Consider the following 18,391-nt stretch of genomic DNA (forward strand, 5'->3'; position numbering starts at 1 on the left):
ATTAAGTTAATTATCAATCAATAGGCTCATTTGATTAGAAGAGGCACAGATAATCTCCCTATTTGAGGTCAACTAATTGGGAACTGATTTGGAACCTTAATTATATCTGTAAAAATTCTTAACAGGAGTACCTAGATTACTGTTTGAACAACTGGGAAAAGATGTGTGCACCTAGGTCAGGTGAAACTTGGAAACATCTTAATTTCACCTCCCACACCTCCTACTGTTTGGGAGTAGAAACAATGTGCTTATCGGAACTAGATGAACCTGTGTTTACCATATGGCAAGTGAATTCAAAGCTAGTAAGCACTGTGCTACAGTATGGAATTGAAGGCAGGGGTGGTGTGGAGGTGGAGGCCATGCCCTGGACAAATGTGAATAGTATGAGTGGTACAAGCTGTCCAGTGGAGGCCCAGAAGCTTGTCCAAGGGCGAAAGGGGTAGTAGCAGAGTCCCTGATATCCAACCCCAGCCTGAGAGGAGGCACCAGGCAGGCACCTGCCTATATGCTGGGAGTACTCCCAGGTCTGGCTTCCTAAAGCAGGACTAAGTAAGATAGAGCTAATGCCCAGAGACTCCTCATGGGTGACTTGATTTTCGCTTCCACCTCTGATACAGACCAACCCTTAGTATTGCAAGTAGAATTCATATTCATGATGAAGGCATCACCTGGGGCTTTACACAAGCATTTTTGCTCCTTCAATTTGAATCCCTTTCATAGGTAACCTCTCATTTCCCCGCCCAGCATTACGTCACTGGGGCTGGGGCGGGGGGCGGTCCCAGGATAGAAAAGCAGAGCTGCTGGCTGAGGTAGTCTTTCCTAAACCAAGAGCTCTGGCCTCCTCTTGCTCCAAAGAGGCCTTCACCTCAGCTCCTTCACCAGCTTTGGGCATCATGCGTGAAATCGTGCTCATCCAGGCAGGCCAGTGCGGCAACCAGATCGGCGCCAAGGTGGGCACATCGCTGGGGAGTGGACCCTGCGTGACACAGGCCAGGGCAAAGGGTTCCAAGGATAAGAGTGGACTGAGGGGGGGAGTCTGGCGTGCGCGGCTACCAGGTGTGCCAGGGCGGCACATGAATATGGTGATGGAGCTAGGTGTGCCTTGAATCAGTGACCTTTATATTACCTAGGGACACATCCATCCTTTGTGGGCACACGTTTCCTCATGATGGCCACTTTCTTCCTCTGCCACTCAGATGCCCTCCCAACACCATGCCTACCCTCCTTCACCCATTCCTTGCCAGGGTTAGGATCCAGAGGACAACATGTACATGCCTGCCAATGACCTGTACCCTTCAAAGCTGCCTGAGGTTTGTGCAAGGAGTGAGGCCACTTGATCCTTGGTCCTGCTAGAACCCATCCTGGGACCCATCCATCAGCAGGGATTCAGGGACATTCAAACTTGCCTGGAAGGACAGCCCCACTGTGCCCACTGCTTCCTGCAAGAGGTTCTTGGTCGCCCCTTCTCTCCCAATGTGCTTCCAGCCCATCAGTCTGTGACCATATATGGCTCGTGCCCTGCAGACTTCCAAGCCCCTAGGAAGCAACTGATATGGGAAATAGACCAGCTCTCTGGTCTTAGTCTGACACTCTTAACTCTCTGACCACTATGCCAAGGCCATTCTAGTGACAGGATGCAGGGCCATGAGTGATTTTTTTTTTCATTTCAGTTTTGGGAGGTCATCAGTGATGAACATGGCATTGACCCCACAGGCAGTTATCATGGAGATGGTGACTTACAGCTGGACAGAATCAATGTGTACTACAATGAAGCAGCTGGTGAGTATATGCATATTAAACTTACTTCCCATACTGTGGCAGAGGAAAAGTCCTAGGTGCATAGAAATGACAAAGGAATGCATTTTTGCACATTCATATAAAATGCCAACCTCAAAAAACAGACTTCATAGTTCCTTAATAGTCCTTTTTTATTTAACACGACTAAGCATGCACAGCATTTTTTTTTCCCTTTTCTCTTTTTCCCTTTTCATTCCTTTGTCTCAAATGTTGGAATCTTCTGTAATGAATTCTTCTGTGAGAACTACGTAGAATTATGACCCTACCCATGTTTCTTTACCAAGCACAGGTGTAAGTGAGTTTTTGTTCCTGCAGGCAATAAATATGTTCCTCGGGCCATCCTAGTGGACCTGGAGCCAGGAACGGTAGACTCGGTGAGATCGGGACCATTTGGCCAGATATTCAGGCCAGACAACTTTGTGTTTGGTATGTCCTCATGGTCCATGGGACTGTGACTCACCTTCTTCCTGACAGCCACATACTTCACAGTTCTCAGTGTTCTGTGCCCAGGTGAGACTGTGTCCACAGATGGCCCCAGTCCTGGCCTAACCCCTTGCATGGGGGTGGGGAGATATCTCTGGTCACTCTGGACAACTCAGGATTTCATGTCAGCCTCCTTTACAACAACCCCTGAAGGGAAAGACTCAAGAGCAAGAAGAGCTTTTAATGAGGCTTAATAGGCTACAGGTCACTTGAAGGGACCAGGGAAAACAGTGAACCAAATTAAAGTAATGAAGGCCAAAAGCACAGCCTGTGACCAAGATTCAGACAGCTGCCTAGAGTCCCTCTTTCCCTCTGATCACACTGTGCCTTCCTCTTGCCTAATCCTACTGCATGAGAGCAGTGAACAAGGTTCCCCTAATTGCCGAGGCAGCTGAATTTAGTTAAATATTTTCTCTTCCTCAACTTGTTTTTTTTTCACCTTAGGATGATCCCCAGCATTTTTCAGGTTCACTGATAACATTCAGTCTTGCACACAGTCTTAGGTGACCAAAGCATATCTAAAAGCTTTTGTAAGACTAGTCCCACCTTCTCCACAGTGCAAATGACAGCATCCAGAATCCTTGTCCATTTGTGTCTCATATTCTCTTTCCTGTGGCAGGCCAGAGTGGTGCAGGGAATAACTGGGCCAAGGGCCACTACACAGAGGGAGCTGAGCTGGTGGACTCCATGCTGGATGTGGTGAGAAAGGAGGCAGAGAGCTGTGACTGTCTGCAGGGCTTCCAACTGACCCACTCGCTGGGGGGCGGCACTGGCTCGGGCATGGGCACCCTGCTCATCAGCAAGATCCGGGAGGAGTACCCAGACCGCATCATGAACACCTTCAGCGTTGTGCCTTCACCTAAGGTGTCAGACACGGTGGTGGAGCCCTATAATGCCACCCTATCTCTCCACCAGCTGCTGGAAAACACGGATGAAACCTTCTGCATCGACAACGAGGCCCTGTATGACATCTGTTTCCGCACCCTAAAGCTGACCACCCCCACGTATGGTGACCTCAACCACCTGGTATCAGCCACCATGAGCGGGGTCACCACGTGCCTGCGCTTCCCGGGCCAGCTGAATGCAGACCTGCGCAAGCTGGCCGTGAACATGGTGCCCTTCCCCCGCCTGCACTTCTTCATGCCTGGCTTCGCGCCCCTGACCAGCAGGGGCAGCATGCAGTACCGCGCCCTGACGGTGCCCGAGCTCACCCAGCAGATGTTCGACGCCAAGAACATGATGGCCGCGTGTGACCCCCGCCACGGCCGCTACCTGGCAGTGGCTGCCATCTTCCGAGGCCGCATGTCCATGAGGGAGGTGGACGAGCAGATGCTCAACATGCAGAACAAGAACAGCAGCTACTTCGTGGACTGGATCCCCCACAACGTGAAGACAGCCGTGTGCGACATCCCACCGCGGGGCCTCAAGATGTCAGCCACCTTCATTGGCAACAACACAGCCATCCAGGAGCTCTTCAAGCGCATCTCTGAGCAGTTCACTGCCATGTTCCGGCGCAAGGCCTTCCTGCACTGGTACACAGGCGAGGGCATGGACGAGATGGAGTTCACTGAGGCCGAGAGCAACATGAACGACCTGGTGGCCGAGTACCAGCAGTACCAGGATGCCACTGCTGAGGAACAGGGAGAGTTCGACGAGGACGAAGAGGAAGAGGTCGAGGAGGCTTAGGAACTTCTCAACCTCCTTGGTCAACTTGTTGTCCACTAGCTCCTCTGATTGTCAACTAAGCTGATCAGGTGTGTCTCTGTCCAAGTGCACTGTACTGATAATATCTGTACTCGTAATTCAGGGCTCCATACTCTCCCAATTTTCCTTCTTGCTGTTCTCAAAGTTTCAGGATTTTCTTTTTCATCAGGATAGGTTTTCTGCTTCAATGCTTTTGAGCAGTATTCCTGTTCCTTTAGTAAAGAGATGAAACTTTTTTTTTTTTTAATCTTCCGTTTCCCAAAGTATTCAAATAAAGATATTCTCAAAAGCAATCTGGGAATGATGGTGTTCCAGAATCATGTGAATTTGTAGAATCTAGGCCTTTTAGGTAGGGACTTCTCTTTCTCTGAATTCTTTTGAACAATGTGTTGAATACAAAGAAAAACAAGTGCTGTTTTACCTATCAGATAAACAGTATACTCTAAGTTGGAGGTGTTCTAAAAGAGCAGGCAGGGACACAACAGAGTTAGGCCTAAAATGTATTTGAAAACCACAGCAGGAATTTAAGAGAATGATGGAAGCTAACAATTTAACATTTTTAAAAATTTTTTTATTTTTTTACAACAATCTTTTGTTTTTAATATTTTATTTATTTATTTAGTTTTCGGCAGACACAACATCTTTGTTTGTATGTGGTGCTGAGGATCGAACCCGGGCCGCACGCATGCCAGGCCAGCAGGCTACCTCTTGAGCCACATCCCCAGCCCTAACATTTTTTTTTTTAATTACGTCTTTCTACCTATTGAAAGCAGCCTCCAGTTTTAATATTCTGATGGATTAGGATCCCGTTTGGAGAGAGGAAAAAAGCTGGGAAGGCAGGTGAACTGAGGTATGCAGTAAGGAAGGGAGTTTCTGAGGCTCTAGGATATGGTGGGAATAGGCAGCAATACAATCAGCCCTGTGCTAAGGAACCACTAAGACATGAAAGTCCTTACGGGTGGCTTCATTTGTAGATAGTGTTTTGCTAACTTGTTGAATGCAAAATGCAAGTGTAAGTTGTTTGCCTTCTGGCATCAGATGAAACTTTTTAAATAAAAGGTACATTAGAGCCTGGGGTTGTGGCTAAGTGGTAGAGCACTTGCCTAACATCATAAGTAAGTAAAGGTATTGTGTCCATCTACAACAAAAGATAATTTTAAAAATATCTTTAAAAAAAAAACAGTTATAATGACACGTCTTGGAAAACCCTTCCTCTCCCCAACATTTCAAGAAAATCTAACTGCCATGTTTTTCCCCACAACTTGCTCCTAGGACATTTTTATATTCATGGAAAGTTTATACTGCTACCTTACATGAGGGTGAAGCCTGCTAGAGGTTCTGACCACTCCATAGGTTGGTGGAAGGGGGATCAATTAACAGTGGCACACATTGTATTTGGAACTACACTAGGGAACAATTTGGAAAACTGAAAGCAGGTGAGGTGATTTGGTGGATACTTCTTTTGGTGTTTTTTTGTTTTGTTTTGTTTTTGGTACTGGGGATTGAACTCAGGGGCACTTGACCACTGAGCCACAATCCCAGCCCTATTGTGTATTCTATTTAGAGACAGGATTTCACTGAGTTGCTAAGTGCCTCACCATCACTGAGGCTAGCTTTGAACTTGTGGTCCTCCTGTCTTGGCCTCCCGAGACACTGGAATGACAGGAGTGCACCACAGATCCCTGCTTGGTGGATACTTTAAAAGAAAAAAGAAGCCAGCTAGGCTGGGAAAGTAGGAGGAGCACTTGTCTAGCACTTGCCCAGAGGGAGGTCTTGAAACTATCAGTTTTTCCTTCCAAGACCATGCAAAACTGCTAACCCTAAACACCCTGATTTTCATGGGGGGAGGTGGGAACCTGTTTTACAGTTTAGCTATTGTGAATTGTACTGCTATAAACATTGATGTGGTTGTGTCCCTGTAGTATGCTGTTTTTAATTCATTTGAGTGTAGAGCGAGGAGAGGGATAGCTGGGTCAAATGGTGGTTCCATTCCAAGTTTTCCAAGGAATCTCCATACTGCTTTCCATGTTGGCTGCACCAATTTGCAGTCCCACCAGCAATGTATGAGTGTATCTTTTCCCCCATATCCTTTCCAACACTTATTATTGTTTGTATTCTTAATAGCTGCCATTTTGACTGGAGTGAGATGATATCTTAGAGTGGTTTTGATTTGCATTTCTCTAGTTGCTAGAGATGTTGAACATTTTTCATGTATTTGTTGGTTGATTGTATATCTTCTTCTGAGAAGTGTCTGTTCAGGTCCTTGGCCCATTTATTGATTGGGTTATTTGGTTTTATTGGTGCTTAGCTTTTTGAGTTCTTTATATACTCTAGAGATTAGTGCTCTATCTGTGTGAGGGGTAAAAATTTGCTCACAAGATGTAGGCTCTCTATTTACCTCACAGATCGCCTTTTGCTGGGAAGAAACCTTTTAGTTTGAATCCATCCCATTTATTGATTCTTGATTTTAATTCTTGCACTATAGGAATCCTATTAAGGAAATTGGGGCTGAATCCCACATGATGAAGATTAGGGCCTACTTTTTCTTCTATTAGATGCAGACTCTCTGGTTTAATTCCTAGGTCCTTGATCCACTTTGAATTGAGTATTGTGCATGGTGAGAGATAGGGGTTTAATTTCATTTTGTTGCATATGGATTTCCAGTTATTCCAGCAACATTTGTTGAAGAGGCTATCTTTCCTCCAATGCATGTTTTTCGCACCTTTGTACCCTTCAGTAGATGAATGGATTAAAAAATGTGGCATTTATACACAATGGAATTTTACTCAGCAATAAAAGAGAATAAAATCATGGCATTTGCAGGTAAATGGATGGTATTGGAGACGATAATGCTAAGTGAAGTTAGTCAATCCCCAAAAAACAGTTTTCTCTGATATAAGGAGGCTGATTCATAATGGGGTAGGGAGATGGAGCATGGGAGGAATAGACGAACTCTAGATAGGTAGAGGAGTGGGAGGGGAAGGGAGGGAGCAGAGGGTTAGCAAGGATGGTGAAATGTGATGGACATCATTATCCAAAGTACATGTATGAAGACATGAATTGGTGTCAACATACTTTATATAGAACCAGAGATATGAAAAATTGTGCTGTATATGTGTAATAAGAATTATAATGCAAAAAAAAAAAAAAAAAGAAAAAGAAAAGAAAGAAAGAAAACCCATTTATCCCATTTTAGAAAGCTTTGAAAGGTGGTGATGGGTGAGCTGCAAGCTCCTTCCAGCTGCTAAAGCTGGCAGAGGACATGCCCAAGCTTTACACAACCAAGTATTTGGGGATGGGGGTGGACATCTCAAGGAGAAGTTCCTTTTCTCAAATGCAGTCATGGCTAAAGCATTAGAAATGAAGGTGAGGCAGCTTGAGTGGACTGCTTCTGCTGGGCGCCCTGGATTGTTGCTTTCACCTGGTGTGTGGAGGACAAAGCCTTCTCCAATGCGCTGGAATCCTAGGACTCTGGCTGGAGGAGCCTTCAGACTGAAGTGAAAGCTTTCTTTCCATAGCAGCTACAAGTAAACCCGAAGTGCCATCAATGGGTTAAATGTATGTGTTCTATGGAGCAGGACATGGCTGGTCTCACCAGGATGATCTATCCTGGCAGGTTCTATCATCTCCCTAAGCCACTGTCCTTCATCTGCAAAATGGGGGCAATCATAGTTTCTTTCCCATGGTTTTATTCTGGGGACAAAATGAGAAGATGCATGGAAGGTGCACAGCATGGTGTATCTGTAGGCACATAGCACTTGAGTGTGGTCACCTCTGCTATTGCACCTTAGGAAAGTCCTTATGATGATCAGCTCTTTGATTATATATTCTAACTTATGAAAGTCTTTATGAAGGTTCTGCTTGCTTACAGCATACTGAAGAACTGCTCTGACTTGGGAGCAGAATTGATTTACCCTTGTTGACTGAGACAAAACCTCCAATTGGTAGATTTTTCCCCTAAGAAAAGGTTTGCAAAATGTGAATAAGATTTGCCTAGAAAGGGTTAGACTCCACTCTTTTGGAGTCTTTACCAAAGACTTGCCTTTGTTAGCACTGCATAATTCTGTTTGAAATTCATCCTGAGCAAAGTCTTATGCTCACTGCTTTCTTTTCAGAGAATGCAATTAAAGCAGCTCTTTGGAACAGTAGGATAGCCAGCAGAGGGAAAAGTCACCAGGGCATTAGGAATGGGCAGGGCAAACTCACTGCCCCTCAGGCAGGAAGAGGACTAGAAGTGGAAGCTCCAAGAGTCATCCTTCCCTCAATGTCTACCTCCAAGTAACCTGGCTTTTCTATTCTTCATATAGGTCAGAAAGGTCAAGGTTTCTTTTCCTAGGTCCATTCATGTCACTCCAACTAGTGTACAGCTCACATTGGCCTGCCCTAACAGGCAAGGTCCATCTTAGCACTGGTGGCCAGACTTGAAGAGCCAAAGAAGCTGCAGGAGAGGCCATTACCACCCTTCTGAAACCCAGAAAATGGACAAGGTCTAGTCCAGTAACACCCCTCATTGCCAGTCTGGCAACACATCCTCCAGTAAACCCACCAAAGTCCCAGTCCCCTGTGGAAAGGAGCATGCCCCCATCAGCCCTTCCCTGTGTGATGGTTAACTTTGTGTCCATTTGAATGGACCTCATAGTGCCCAAATATTGGATCCAATACTGTTCTGACCGTGTCTGAATGTGTTTGGGGATGATGACAGCATTTGAATCCATAGGGATTTCCTTCCCTAATGTGAGTGGGCCTTGTCCAATCTGTTGAAGGCCAGAATGGAATAACAAGGCTGAATAAGAGAGAATTCCTTCTGCCTGATGGCCTTCAACCTATCCACTTTTGTCAGCCTTGGAACTTGGCCTAAAACATGGGCTCTTATTAGGTTTTGAGCTTGCAGCTCCAGGATCCACTATAGAATTGCCTCTTGTGGTTCTCTGTCCTTTGAACTCAGACTACAGCCACCCAATTGGCTCTGCTGGATCTCCAGGTCGATGACTCGCGCTGTAAAAATTGGGATCTGTCAGCTTTCCTAACTGCATGAGCCAATTCCTCCTAATCTGTCCCTCTCTTTCCTCATACACACATCCCCTACTGGTTCTGGTTCCCTGGAAAACTCTAAAAGACTCCAATACCTCTGCTAACAATGGTTCTGAAAGCTGGTAGAGGGAGCAACCTGCCCCTGATGTCATGCCAACAATTCATTAATGTCTCCTGAGGCCCCTGTCACCTGCACCCACACCAGCCTTCCATCCAAAACAAACAACAACAACAAAAAAAACCCAGCAGTTACTGTGTGACTGTGTGTTGTTTTCTTTTTTGTCTTCAATGTACCAATGCCTCCTCATTAAAGCCTCATAAATAGTCCGATTTAGGTGGAGGGCTCGGTGGGCAGCAGCGGTGGCTTTAGGGAGGCCGCAACGCGAAGGCTGGGGACAGGGGACCAGTAGGCGTGTGCGCCGCAGGCACAGCAACAGCCTAAACGACCCCCCCGGGGCCAAGATGCCCCAGGGCCCGGATGCCCGGGGGTGCGCCTCTTCCGGATTGGGCGGGGCCGCGGGGCTGGGTCGCCGACCTTCCCGGGGCAGGAAGCCTGGGCCGCCTCAAGGAGGCGCCAAAGGCTGCGGGGCTCAGCCACCTGGCCGCCCTTGAAGAGGCTCCCGCCGGGGACCCCGCCTGAGGGAGGTCAAGGCAGCGGAGAGAATGCGGGAAGGCGCGGAGGATGGAGGAGTGGAAGGAGGAGGGCGAGGAGGAGATCCAGGAGCACGGGCCCGAGCATTGGCTCCCCAAGTGGGAGCGGCAGTGCCAGGCCCAGGCAGAGCAGGACCAGCAGCTGTCCCCTGAGCTGCAGGAGGCGGCGGCCGCCGCGAAGCCCGAGCACAAGCTGCACCAGCTGTGGCACCTCTTCCAAGACTCAGCCACCGCAGTGGCCCAGCTCTACAAAGACCCCGTGTGCCAGCAGCCAGCACTTTCTCTGTGCTCCCTTTCAAAACGCAACTGCCGCCGACACCAACCTCTACCAAAAAAGCGTGGAGACCCATCAGCGAAGTTTTGATTTTGGAGTTCAGATTGCTATCAGCGAGGCAATGAGGGTGCGCTGGCTTGGGATCAAAAACGCAGAAGAACCAGATTTCATCAGCTTCCTGGGTGGAAAGTTACCTCCAACACCAAACTCTACAGCTCCCCAAGATTGACTGGAGTGTCCCCAAACTGAGTTACTTCAAAGGAAACTTCTCATCTGGAGAGACTGATTTGTAACCCTTCCTGGAGGCAGGAGCTCAGCATATTTCTGTGGAAAATTGGTGAAGAGTGTGCCTGTGGACCCATTTTCACGTTTAGGTTTAGATCCAGATAGATTTTTTTTCCCATCAGAGTCAACACTTGCTCTAGAAATGTTGAAATAAAATGTAAGAATATTGAAATAAAATGTAAGAACTGCAATTTTTGACTGTTAGATAGCCTATCCTAAAAATATTTTTATAAAATTTGAGCTTACTGGGGTTACAATAACAATTTTTTTTTCCAACACTGAGTAGTTTGTTGCTTTACACTTTCATGTTGTACATGTTTTCTTACACTCTTGAGTCAAGGGAAGTTCTTATGTCTTAGAACTCTGTTATGGTTATAGTTGCTTGGAAAGCCTGCTCCATGACAATTAAGTACAACAGGTAATTGTTGGGTTAGTTCTCATGAGAACTGGGAACTGCCTTTGACACCCTTCATTATCTAGTGTGCTGTCCAGAATGAGAGTTGATGAGCCAAGTGAGAGGGTAGATTGAAGAGTCATCGATGTTCCTTCTGCCTGTTGTCCCTCAGGTCCTCCTTGCTTTATAGTCAGGATCACCAGAGATGCAACTAGTGGACAGGTCCATCACCACCTCCCTAGCCAGATGTGTCATCAAAAGACATTCTCAGTTAAGGAGCTTAGTGTTCTTGGCGAAGCCGGGGCAATGCTGTCAGTGATAAGTCTGTTGCTCGTTGCTCTTTAATGCAGACTTCCATATAGAACTGTAGACTTAGCACCTGTACCATCGCATGTCAAAATTGATGCTAAAACCCAGCAACAAAATAAGAAGACTTGGTTGAAATCAAGATGAAAACCTGGATCACAAACAGAGACTAAGCAGGTAGAGGTAACTAGTGAGTTAGATAATGAGTCCTGTTAAAAGGTAACATTTCTGGGCCATAGAAACTTTGTTTCTAAAACAAAGTTAACCTGCACATAAAATGAATGGGATATGTAGAAAGTGCTTCTATAGTACTGGAAGTTAATTCCTGCAGAGACTCTCTTTGACAAAACTTGATTCTATGCTTTTAATCAGAACAAAGAGTCAGAAAAAGTGTTTAGCCTTTGACTTCCTGATTGCTAGTTTGTTTATGGCAAGTTAAAATAAAAACCACTTATTGCAGGAAAACCCATGTTGTATGGATGTAGTAGACTATATACTATTTTGTACTTATTACAATAGTTAGTCTGTTGAGACCTGTCGCGGGCCAGCCATGGACTATATGTGAACTATGAGCATGAGTACATGAGTGGACTGGACTGATGTTGCCTGTTTGGGCTGTGCACATATGTGTCCTTTTCACTTGCTCTGCCTATGATCCCCACACAGCACCTAAGATTGGTGTGGCCTTCCAAGATGTCAGTCAATCTGCTGACAAGATATCAGGATATCAGGAAGCTAGACTTAACCCCTTGAAAGCTGACGGAGCTTATTGGGATGGAAATTACTCAAGTGTCTTCCCCACAATAAAAAGGGACTTTAGAATGTCCTCCTCCTCTTTTGTTTGCCTCCCAGTGGGAGCTGGAGCAGAGGAGCCATCATTGAATGGTATTTTCTCTATCTCGGTTTGGTTATTTCTGCCAAATTCACCTGGAGTGGCCCTGAATGACTTATTCGCATGTGGTGGAAGAGAATATTTGGAGTTCAGGCAAAAATTAGATTGGTCTGTTCACACTGAGTTCATTTCACATATTTCCCCTTCAGTTTGGAAAAACAACAACGTGTGCATAGTTTGTTTAATTTTATTGTATGATGATATGTGATGTAGTTGTCTCCACTAGGCATTCTGATTCTCATTAAGTGGATTGATGACTCATTCTATACTAAGGTACGCTTTTCGGTATTATACTAGTATCCTCTAGAAGATAGTTTCAAGAAAAATAAGCCCCTCTTGCTATAGAATCTAAATGCATTCGAGTGCATGGCAAAAAGGATGAGCTTAGCCCCCCTTGAATAGCTAGCTGCTCAGCTCCTGCTCTCCTTACACTTTCTCACAACCTATGTTTTTCTACTTTTTGAACTTTGGGAATTTCTAGTCTTGATAAGGTTGTAGAAGGGACTGTTTATAATTCTGACCTCTGTTGATGTTGTCTGGGTTTTACAAAGCAGAAACATAAAAGTGTGTGTAGAAAAGTAATTTTTCCCTACAATAAATTTGTAAAGTAGTGCGCGCACGCAGACACACACACACACACACACACACACACACACACACACTCACCCCTCCAGAATAGTTGGAAATACTAGTATCATCATCTCATTTCATAAGGAAAGAATGCCATGTGCAGTGCCCAAAGACACACAGATAATGACAGAGCCGGCACACAAACCTGGATCCATCTAAGTACCCTGGTATTGCTCCTAGCTCCCATTGCCATAAATGTCACTCAGCATCCCAAAATACCAACTCTAGCCACAAACCAAGGCTCCATTTTGTTGTAGGGACAGACAAGGCAAGGCACCGAAGATAGCAGGAAACAGTTTTCTTTGGCTGTAGCCAAAGAAAACTGTTTCATGAACTACTAGTTCAGGTAGTTTCAGAATTTTATACCCAGCATGTAAGGGGAGGGGCTCAGAAGTTCACAGTCTGCAGAAGTTCACATAAAAGCAATTTTTCTTTCACTGTTTTGGGCAAGTTAACCCTTCAAGGACAACACCTGAGAAGGGGAGAGCTTCTTCTCCCCTTCTTCCCTCCCCCTGCCAGCCAGTTGGTAACTTCTCTTATCTTAGAAATGTAGACATCTCTGAGCCCCAGCTCAAGGCCAGAGGCCTTGTTTACACATTTCGGCAAACTACTATACTGGATACATGTTTGTGAAAAACTAGTAAGGGGGTGTACAGTACCTGGAGTGTAGATTTCTTCCAGGCTATGGGCCAAGTAAATTAGGGCAACAGGAAAATAGGAAGTTTATCTCATTGAACTATTTTATTGACAGTCCTAAAATCAGCCATGGTGAAGATTTCTGGAAAAACGCAGTTAAGATTTTCTGTGGAGAAAGGGGGTGCCACTACAATTTCCCAAGTCTCCTTTTAGTTGTCAGGAACCCAAAGTGTCAATGGCATACATAGACTCTGCTTCTTGGTTCTCTCCTGTCTGGTGTGACTTTCTGGCCTGGCCCCAGAACATGCAGTTGGACCCTCAGTGATCTTGCCATCTACAGAATCAGCCCTCTGTGTACTTTGTGCTCTTGCTTCCTCTTTCTTTATACAGCAGATAGTTAGTTACCAGTGTAAAAAAATCAGTGGATAACTCTAGAAAATTATTCCATAATTATAAAATGCAGTTTTTTAAATTTAAAAACATAAATTGACCTTCCAAAACTTGTAAAAGAAAAATTAATGATTTTAACTTACAATTTTGAATGAGAAAGTGACACGTTTGTTAAAAAACATTGATTACATCTTTAATTTGTTAAATAGGCTGGAAAAGTTAAATTATAATAGACTAAATATATTTACTGTATTTTCAGAGTTTGACTTCTATGAGAATATCCTAACTTCTCTACCCGAGAGAAAAAGTATATACAAAGTAGTAAATCATTATTTCAATCAAAATAATATAAGACAATTTCTCCTTTCAATAAATGAACAAAACATCCAAAAAGACATATTTACACAATTAAAAAGTAAATAATTTGAGAGAAGATAAACTCTATTATTACATTTAAATGAGCAGAAAGACATATTTGCATGATGGTTTTAAGCTGTCCAACAGCCTTCACGAAGGTTTTGTAGTTGATGGCAACGGAGATTTTCCTTTCATCTTAGCTGCCTTTTCCATTTTTACCTGTAAATTTGAAACATTGATTTATTTACTAAGTAGTAGACCATTCTAAGGAACAAAAGACTGCACATACCTCATTTGGATTCAGGCCTTATTTATCACAAGCATGCCACACAGTTAATAAGCTGCCATATACTAAAGCCAAAATCCGATCCTTAAAGAGACATGATTGCCTGTTTTTAAGTGCTGTGATTTTAACTTTACAGAAGCATTTTAATAAAAATAATATATAAATAAATATTGCTTTAGAAGAGAGGATCAATTAATTTGAACTGCTATTAAAGAAATTTTTTTAATACTTAAAAGCCTAACTATACATCCAGCCTGTGCACATTGCCTACAGTTACAGAATGCACCTAAGCCAGCCAGACTGTCTCTGACACCTGGACTCTTTTAAGGATGCTTCCCTGTAATTCTGGTATCTATATTCCCACAGTGTTCTTCCCAAAGGCCTTGTCCTCCTCCACTGGAGTTCAAGCAAAGCAGCCACATACATTCCCAAAGTGGTGGCCTTCTAACATTTCAGACACATGTAAACCCTTCCCATGGGATTAAAGAACACAAAGCAGAACACAAGCCCACCTGCTTCTTACCCCCACTCATACTCACACACCCCAATTTTCATAGGCCAAAGAAGGGGACAGAAAATAAAGGGCATGGCAGGTGGAGACAAGGCTTCCTAGCTTCCAACCTGGGAGAGATAGTGTGAAGAAACCAGGAGGAACCTGGTAAAACCAGTCTATCCAATCCCATCAAATCAAAGCAACAAATTCCCAATAATAAAAGTAATAAATCTAACCTGTACTTCTCCCTCATTATTTTCTCTCTCCTCTGTGAAACAAACCTCATTCAGGAACCATGCATTCATGTCACTGTCACACACTGTTATCAGTCAACAGGTCATCTGAAGGACCTCCAAAGGACACCCTACTCTAAGGCAAAGATTACAGGTTTTGGAGGTGAAAAGAAGAGCATTTGAATTCTATCTCTTCCATTTATTAAAGATTTGGGGCAAGTAATTTAACCAATAGTTTCTCATTTGTTTTAAAAAAAGGCATAGTAATAATAGCTATGTCTCAAGCTTGTTCTGAAGGCATAAGTAAGATTATATAGATAAAGATCTGGATACTCAATAAGTACTCAACAATTGCTGCTCCCCTGTCTCCTCTCATTTAAAGCCAAATGTTAGATTTGCAGTAACACTTGCTAGGAACAACTTCTGAAAATGGAACCCAGGGTCACTTTACCACTGAGCCACATCCCCAGGCATTTTTATTTATTTATTTTTATTTTAGAGACAAGGCTCACTCAGTTGCTGAGGTTGACCTGGAATTTCCAATCTTCCTGCCTCAGACTCTTGAGTGGCTTACAGGTGTGTTCCACCATGCCCAATTATATTAACTCTTTTTTTTAAATGCAGCAAAAATGGAAAACAACAAACAAAAGCAGTGTTTGCTCACTTAAAATAGTACTTAATACATCCATCTTGAGTCCTAATTACCTCCTTCTGCTACTTTTCCCTTTCTTTTGAAATTTATTTCCTGGGCCTGGGGATGTAGTTCAGTGGTAGAGTGCTTGCCTAGCACTGGTGAGGCACTGGGTTTGATCCTCAGCATCATATATAAATAAATAAGTAAGATAAAGTTATAAAAAAAAAGTTTAAAAAATTTATTTCCTGCATAAAGTGCCTTGCACCTAGCAGATCTTTGAAACTTATTTCCTTATTAAAATTCTCCTTTCTTGGGGAAAAGAGAACAAGCATCATCACAGCAGAAGAAAATAATCTGACCTGATATATAAAAGAAGCAACTTCTCAATAACCTCTGAAAGTAGCTGGTAAACCATGTTACCACCAAGGCTTCAACTGTCCAAACCAACTTATTTTTATTATAAGATTCTTCCCACACCAAATGTTACCAGTGATTGGCAAAGGATAGAAGCAAAACCCAGATACCCACATAGCACTGCTCTTGAGAGGGATCCTGAACCAAGAGATACAGTTTGCTAATGGTCCCTTTCCTCTCAACAGTTCTGGAGTAAAAGACAGGGACTACTGATGTGTGAGATACATGTCAACTCACAGGAAATCATTCCTGTTGGGCTTTCTTAGATTCGAACACCATTAATCATACAGGCTAAGGGGAGGGGGTATAGTAAAGGATAGGAAGGGCAGCAGAATACAACATACACTAGTATGGCAGTATGTAAAAAAGTGGATGTGTAACCCATGTGATTCTGCAATCTGTATACAGGGTAAAAATGGGAGTTCATAATCCACTTTAATCAAATGTATGAAATATGATATGTCAAGAGCTTTGTAATGTTTTGAACAACTAATAATAATAATAAAATCATACAGGCTAGACAGGTTATAAGTTGTCTCATAAAGCCATAAATCACACAGGCTGAGGAGTTATGAACTATATCACATAAATCCAGACATTCCAGGTTTACTGCACTCTGGATGGGCCTGGAATGTCCTTTAAAACATTCATAAATAAGAACTCCTTTCATTATCTTCCCACAAGCAAATACACTGGCATTTCTTCAACATTGTCACACTACCCAGGCCTCTGGAGGACATAGAGTTCTAGAACCCAGAACAATTAAAATCAGTCTGTGAATATGTGTGTTCCAAGAATGAAGATCAGTTTCATTATAAGCCCTAACCTCAATGGGGCTACAAAAAAAGTATTTTTTAAAAAAAATCACTCTGGACATTTCATCTCCCTCCCTGATGTCCTCCTACTACCTCTTTTCTCTTTGTTATGGTCTAAAAGTTTCTGACCTCCACCCCCAAATTCATATGCTGAAACTTTGGAAGTGGGACCTACAGGCAAGGATTAGGTTATGAGAGCTGGCACCTTGTGCATGGGACTAGTGCCCTGTGAAGGAGGCCCCAGAGAGCTGCCTTGCCTTGTCTATCACGTGAGGGCATAATGAGAAGGTCCATCTGTAGACCAGAAGGCAGCCCTCACCAGACACTGAAATTGCACACCTAGATCTAAGACACCAAACCTCCAAAACTGAGAAATAAAATTGTATACAAACCACAGTTTAGGAATTTTGTTTCAGCAGTCTCAACAAACTGAGACAACCTTAAGCCAGAGCTTTCCAAAAGAATTTTCAGGAAAGTAGAAATGTTTAATATCTGTGTGTTCCAAGAATGAAGATCAGTTTCATTATAAGCCCTAACCTCAATGGGGCTACAAAAAAAGGCAGCCGCAAGCCACATGGGGCTTCTAAGCACTTGAAATGTGGGTAGTGTGACTGAAGTAATTCATTTCAAATTTTAAGTCATTTAAATTTAGACTCATGAAGGCACTTATGGTAAATGGCTATAGCACATATAGTTCCATCTCGAAAAAATTCTACTGTCCAGTTAAGCCTTAAACACTGATCAGGACTCTCCCCATTTGTTTCAAAAGTCTTCATCAGGAAAGCCAAGCTAATATATCTCTTACTCATTTCCTTTGCTCTTGGTAAATTTATTTAGTATTCTTTTTTCATATCTTAGGTTATTCAATGAGCTCTTGTCTAAGAAAACATAACAAAAAGTGAATGGAGGCCTGGGAGTGTAGTTCTGTGGCAGATGCTTACCTAGCATGCATGAGGTCCTGGGTTTGATCCTCAGCACCACAAAGAAAAAAATGGAGACAGGAGTCTTTACTTTTATGGAGTTTGCTACTTAGCTGGAGAGATAATAATACCCTAACAAGTAAACAGTCCTAAAGGAAGCAGTTTCTGTCATACAGCTGAAATACCATCCCTCATAGTGCCTTAAGCCAACAGACTTTCATCTAACAAAAACCAAAGTCATATTTCTCAAATATGAACACTGCTATGAAACTTTTTTTTTTAGAGAGAGAGAGAGAGAGAGAGAATTTTAATATTTATTTTTTAGTTTTCGGCAGACACAACATCTTTGTTTGTATGTGGTGCTGAGGATCGAACCCGGGCCGCACGCATGCCAGGTGAGCACGCTACCACTTGAGCCACATCCCCAGCCCTGCTATGAAACTTTTGGAAGTATAAAAAAGGTCTTTGTAGTTGACATCCATGAAGGCAAATGTCAATTATGTGTTAATTTTTTTGATTTACCATAAATAATTACTTATGCAAAACTTGGTACATACAAGGCAGTACACTAGGCACTAGGAAAAATACAAGGATGAACAAAATACTATGTTTCTTCTCCAGGCCTTCACACTCTGGGGAGAAGTGATGAAACTGGCCATCACTGAAAGTGGGAACACATCACACCACACTGCTTGGGTCCTAGCAATTGTTAAGACCTTTGTTTAGTGATCTCTCTCTCTTTTTTTTTTTTTTTTTTTTTTTTTTT

General features: G+C 43.4%; 2 protein-coding genes across 2 annotated transcripts in view; one reads left to right on the forward strand and one right to left on the reverse strand.

Annotated features, from left to right (window-relative positions):
* The first annotated feature begins 893 nt into the window (after nt 1–893).
* Nucleotides 894–4,240, forward strand: LOC107146111 (tubulin beta chain-like). The gene is made up of 4 exons (XM_048786342.1): nt 894–950; nt 1,671–1,779; nt 2,113–2,223; nt 2,900–4,240. The coding sequence occupies exons 1-4, from the start codon at nt 894–896 to the stop codon at nt 3,964–3,966; spliced, it is 1,344 nt and encodes a 447-aa protein (XP_048642299.1). The 3' UTR covers nt 3,967–4,240.
* An 8,778-nt stretch (nt 4,241–13,018) lies between these two features.
* Nucleotides 13,019–18,391, reverse strand: part of Fam221a (family with sequence similarity 221 member A) — a 36,824-nt gene continuing 31,451 nt past the window's right edge. The window contains exon 6 of the mRNA XM_048786303.1: nt 13,019–14,049. Within this exon, the coding sequence (XP_048642260.1) occupies nt 13,981–14,049 (69 nt within the window). The 3' untranslated portion in view covers nt 13,019–13,980. The remainder of the gene's footprint in view (nt 14,050–18,391) is intronic.

The sequence above is a fragment of the Marmota marmota genome, unplaced genomic scaffold, assembly GCF_001458135.2.
Source record: "Marmota marmota marmota unplaced genomic scaffold, marMar, whole genome shotgun sequence".
In the NCBI taxonomy this organism is placed as follows: Eukaryota; Metazoa; Chordata; class Mammalia; order Rodentia; family Sciuridae; genus Marmota; species Marmota marmota.